The sequence below is a fragment of the Scylla paramamosain genome, chromosome 30 (genome assembly GCF_035594125.1).
Source record: "Scylla paramamosain isolate STU-SP2022 chromosome 30, ASM3559412v1, whole genome shotgun sequence".
In the NCBI taxonomy this organism is placed as follows: domain Eukaryota; kingdom Metazoa; phylum Arthropoda; class Malacostraca; order Decapoda; family Portunidae; genus Scylla; species Scylla paramamosain.
This window is the reverse complement of record NC_087180.1, coordinates 2,866,501-2,872,500: the sequence shown is the minus strand read 5'-3', so window position 1 is coordinate 2,872,500 and position 6,000 is coordinate 2,866,501. Positions and strand designations below refer to the sequence as shown.

General features: G+C 42.5%; 1 protein-coding gene across 1 annotated transcript in view; it reads right to left on the bottom strand.

Annotated features, from left to right (window-relative positions):
- Positions 1 to 6,000, bottom strand: part of LOC135116164 (globin-like) — a 47,631-nt gene that overhangs the window by 5,084 nt on the left and 36,547 nt on the right. Inside the window, exons 3-4 of the mRNA XM_064033433.1 lie at positions 5,758 to 5,918; positions 5,050 to 5,158 (exon numbers count right to left, since the gene is read on the bottom strand). Coding sequence (XP_063889503.1) covers positions 5,050 to 5,158; positions 5,758 to 5,918 — 270 coding nt within the window. The remainder of the gene's footprint in view (positions 1 to 5,049; positions 5,159 to 5,757; positions 5,919 to 6,000) is intronic.

Here is a 6,000-nt window from a genome sequence, read left to right as displayed (position 1 = left end):
GTAACAGTAGTACTGGTGATGGAGATAGTAGTGGGGGTGGTGATACTGTTGTCCGTTCACTTACGCTAGATTCATTGCGCCTAGGCGGGTTTGTAAGCTCGCAGCTAATTGGCTGCATCATTCTCTCGCTAGCATTCGCGTCAAGCCACGCTCCAGTAAAAAAAAGCTTTTATATTATATGCCATAACTCCCTTAATATAAAAGAAAGCCGGATTTAGTTGACACTGCCAGATTCAGCAGTGACTGCAGAATCAAGATTTATTGTAAAAACTTGACAAAACAAAAAGGAAAATGGTATTGCGACGAGTTGAACTATGAAGATTTTGTATATATACATATACGTAAACACATACATGCATATGTACGAGGAGGCAGTAGACACCTGCCAAAACGATAATTATTCCCAGTAAGGCCTAAAGCACTGTTCAGGGGGTGCTGTGAACTTATCATTAAACCCAGCTGTGACCTCACTGAACGTTTCCCTTTGTGTCTTACAACACAAGGGAGCAGTCACAGCCTGCCCTCTAAAGACAACTCTCTTCCTCCACACAAAACTACAAGCACCTAATAACACACACACCCTTCGCTCAAAAATTTTAAAATCATCATGGCGACTCCTACACCAGCCTCGGAGTCCCCATCTGGTGAGGGGACCATAAATGTCCCCAGGTCGGACTGCCTTTCTGTCGACGACCCTAAGTGTCTTGACACCCTCCTCAACTTTTTTTTTTCATTAACTTCTGCAACATTCTTGGTCTAAGATCTAATTTTCAATCTGTAGAACACCACCTCTCCTCTTCTAAACCTCATCTTCTTTTCCTTACTGAAACTCAGGTGTCTGAGGCAACTGACAGTAGCCCCTTTTCTGTTCCCTCCTACTTTCTTTATCCTCATTTTCGATCCAAAGCTGGATGCTGCGTTTATGTGCGCAATGATTTAACCTGCTCTCGTGCCCACGCTCTTGAATCTTCCGAGTTTTCCACCATCTGGCTACGACTACAGAGTCACTCTCATACTAAATTTATCTGTGCTGTATACCTCTCACCTATCTCCTCTGACTATAAGAAATTCTTTGACTACTTAACTTCCAAAGTGGAGCACATTCTGACCCTCTTCCCTTTTGCAGAGATCTCCATTCTTGGAGACTTCAATGTTCACCACCAGCTTTGGCTTCCCTCTCCCTTCACTGACCATCCTGGTGAACTAGCCTACAACTTTGCTATCCTCCATGACCTAGAGCAATTGGTGCAACACCCTACTCGTATTCCTGACCGTCTTGGAGATACACCCAACATTCTTGACCTTTTCCTGACCTCTAATCCTTCTGCTTATGCTATCACCCTTTCTTCTCCGTTGGGCTCCTCCGATCACAATCTCATATCTTTATCTTGTCCTATCACTCCAATCCCTCCTCAGGATCCCCCTAAGCGAAGGTGCCTCTGGCGTTTTGCCTCTGCTAGTTGGGGGGACCTGAGGAGGTATTTTGCTGATTTTCCTTGGAATGACTACTGCTTCCGTGTCAGAGACCCGTCTTTGTGTGCTGAGCGCATAACAGAGGTGATAGTGTCTGGCATGGAGGCATACATTCCTCACTCTTTTTCTCGTCCTAAACCTTCTAAACCTTGGTTTAACACAGCTTGTTCTCGTGTTATACATGATAGAGAGGTGGCCCACAAAAGGTACTTAAGCCTTCCATCACCAGAATCTCATGCACTTTATATTTCTGCCCGGAAGCATGCCAAGTCTGTTCTCCAACTAGCCAAAAACTCCTTCATTAACAGAAAATGTCAAAACCTTTCAAGATTTAACTCCCCTCGTGATTTCTGGCATCTAGCCAAAAATATCTCCAATAACTTTGCTTTTTCTTCTTTCCCTCCTCTACTTCAACCAGATGGCACCACTGCTATCACATCTATTTCTAAAGCTGAACTCTTTGCTCAAAGCTTTGCTAAAAACTCTACCTTGGACGATTCTGGGCTTGTTCCTCCCTCTCCTCCACCCTCTGACTACTTCATGCCACCTATTAAAATTCTTCGCAATGATGTTTTCCATGCCCTCGCTGGCCTAAACCCTCGGAAGGCTTATGGACCTGATGGGGTCCCTCCTATTGTTCTCCGAAACTGTGCCTCAGTGCTTGCATCTTACCTAGTCAAACTCTTTCAGCTCTGTCTGTCAACATCTACCTTTCCTTCTTGCTGGAAGTTTGCCTACATTCAACCTGTTCCTAAAAAGGGTGACCGTTCTAATCCATCAAAACTACCGTCCTATTGCTTTAATTTCCTGCCTATCTAAAGTTTTTTAATCTATCCTCAACAGGAAGATTCTTAAACATCTATCACTTCACAACCTTCTATCTGATTGCCAGTATGGGTTCCGTCAAGGCCGCTCTACTGGTGATCTTCTGGCTTTCCTTACTGAGTCTTGGTCATCCTCTTTTAGAGATTTTGGTGAAACTTTTGCTGTTGCCTTGGACATATCAAAAGCTTTTGATAGAGTCTGGCACAAAGCTTTGATTTCCAAACTACCCTCCTACGGTTTCTATCCTTCTCTCTGTAACTTCATCTCAAGTTTCCTTTCTGACCGTTCTATTGCTGCTGTGGTAAACGGTTACTGTTCTTCTCCTAAATCTATCAACAGTGGTGTTCCTCAGGGTTCTGTCCTGTCCCCCACTCTCTTATTATTCATTAATGATCTTCTAAACCAAACTTCTTGTCCTATGCACTCCTACGCTGATGATACCACCCTGCACTTTTCCACGTCTTTTCATAGACGTCCAACCCTTCAGGAGGTAAACATTTCACGCAGGGAAGCCACAGAACGCCTGACTTCTGATCTTTCTAAAATTTCTGATTGGGGCAGACCAAACTTGGTATTGTTCAATGCCTCAAAAACTCAATTCCTCCATCTATCAACTCGACACTACCTTCCAGACAACTATCCGCTCTTCTTCAATGACACTCAACTGTCCCCTTCTTCTACACTGAACATCCTCGGTCTGTCCTTTACTTATAATCTGAACTGGAAACTTCACATCTCATCTCTAGCTAAAAACAGCTTCTATGAAGTTAGGTGTTCTGAGACGTTTCCGCCAGTTTTTCTCACCCCCCAGCTTCTAACTCTGTACAAGGGCCTTATCCGTCCATGTATGGAGTATGCTTCACATGTCTGGGGGCGTTCCACTCATACTGCTCTTCTAGACAAGATGGAATCAAAAGCTTTTCGTCTCATCAACTCCTCTCATCTAACTGACTGTCTTCAGCCTCTCTCTCACCACCGCAATGCTGCATATCTAGCTGTCTTTTACCGCTATTTTCATGCTAACTGCTCTTCTGATCTTGCTAACTGCATGCCTCCCCTCCTTCCGCGGCCTCGCTGCACAAGACTTTCTTCTTTCTCTCACCCAATTCTGTCCACCTCTCTAACGCAAGAGTTAACCAGTATTCTCAATCATTCATCCCTTTCTCAGGTAAACTGGAACTCCCTGCCTGCTTCTGCATTTCCACTTTCCTATGACTTGAATTCCTTCAAGAGGGAGGTTTCAAGACACTTATTCATCAATTTTTGACCACTGCTTTGACCCTTTTATGGTACTGGCATTTCAGTGGGCATTTTTTTTTATTAGATTTTTGTTGCCCTTGGCCAGTGTCCTTCCTACATAAAAAGAAAAAAAAAAATGTATGGAGTATGCTTCACATGTCTGGGGGGGTTCCACTCATACTTCTATTCTAGACATGGTGGAATCAAAAGCTTTTCGTCTCATCAATTCCTCTCTTCTAACTGACTGTCTTCAGCCTCTCTCTCACCGCCACAATGTTGCATATCTAGCTGTCTTCTACCGCTATTTTCATGCTAACTGCTCTTCTGATCTTGCTAACTGCATGCCTCCCCTCTTTCCGCGGCCTCGCTGCACAAGACTTTCTTCTTTCTCTCACCTCTATTCTGTCCACCTCTCTAACGCAAGAGTTAACCAGTATTCTCAATCATTCATCCCTTTCTCTGGTAAACTCTGGAACTCCCTGTCTGCTTCTGTATTTCCACCTTCCTATGACTTGAATTCCTTCAAGAGGCAGGTTTCAAGACACTTATTCATCAATTTTTGACCACTGCTTTGACCCTTTTATGGGACAGGCATTTCAGTGGGCATATTTTTTTATTGGATTTTTGTTGCCCTTGGCCAGTGTCCTTCCTACTTAAAAAAAAAAAAAAAAAAAAAAAAAATATATATATATATATATATATATATATATATATATATATATATATATATATATATATATATATATATATATATATATATATATATATATATATATATATATATATATATATATATATATGTGTGTGTGTGTGTGTGTATGTGTGTTTGTGTGTGTGTATGTGTATGTGTATGTGTGTGTGTGTGTGTGTGTGTGTGTGTGTGTGTGTGTGTGTGTGTGTGTGTGTGTGTGTGTGTGCGCTTATACGTTGCAAGTCATGAATGTAGTCTTTGTGCAGGCATCGACAAGTATTCGCAGAATTAAGCACACACACACACACATACACACACACACACACACACACACACACACACACACACACACACACACACACACACACACATACACACACACACACACACACACACACACAAACACACACACACACACATACACACACACACACACCATACACACAACACACACACACACACACACACACACACACACACGTGCTACGATGTTATTCACCCAAGGTCAACTTGTGTGTGTGTGTGTGTGTGTGTGTGTGTGTGTGTGTGTGTGTGTGTGTGTGTGTGTGTATGTATGTATATGTGTTTGTGCATGTGTGTTTGTATGCGTGTGTGTGTGTGTGTGTGTGTGTGTGTGTGTGTGTGTGTGTGTGTGTGTGTGTGTGTGTTTAGGGGTGTAAATCGATTGCATCCATGACTTGCAACAAACTAACAAACAAACAAACAAACAAACACACACACACACACACACACACACACACACACACACACACACACACACACACACACACACACACACACACACACACACACACTCGTACAGTAGTCCCATGTGCCACCAGTCGCTTGTTGTCCTTCTTGAGTTCCTCCTTAGTCTTGCCAATGAAGCTTTTGAATCTGGTTTGCAGTATTGGCTCTGCCTCAAACATCCTGCAAGGGAGGCACAATGTTGACAAAGTAATAACACCTCGTTCTTATGCACGTACAGATAATCTTAGTCTATCTTCAACTTCTTTAAGCGTTATTTTTCCTCTTTTCTTCTATGTAACTTCTTTCTTCTAAAGGTTCTGAGTAAAAATAAATAAATAGAAAAATAAATAAATAAATAAGTTTCCTTTCGCTTTCTGGAACCAATCAGCCATTTTTTGTAATCTTCCCTTTACTTACAATCTACGTTAGAACATAAACCGTATATTCTACACAAGTGAAAAATAAAAAAGCTGAAATTAATAACTATGGGAAGAGTTATATAATATGTAATACTCTTTTTACACTTCGTAGCATTAGTAATATTTCAGGCGAAGGAAGGATTGACGAAATGTTACGAATGGTTTTAGTGTTATAATGATGGTCTATAGATACTGATAGACTAATACAGAGCGATATGTAGTGTCGAAAAAGAAAACCGAGTTTGTCGATGAGATAAATTTTTAGACTACTAAACTGGGATTCTCTCTCTCTCTCTCTCTCTCTCTCTCTCTCTCTCTCTCTCTCTCTCTCTCTCTCTCTCTCTCTCTCTCTCTACTCACGCGCGGAAGAAGTTAGGCCCATGGAGTTTCACGTTGGGTCTGACGAGATCCCAGGTGCGGTAGATGGCGGTGCGGTGGCGGAGGGTCAGGCCAGTGGTCTTGTCTGGCACATCTGCATATGGGCCCAGGCTTCCTTCCTCTGGTTGCATGATGGACCCAGCCTGCGGGTACAAGGGATAAATAAGCATGTTAATATGTTAGGGTGAGAGGGGATATTCGTGTGTGTGTGTGTGTGTGTGTGTG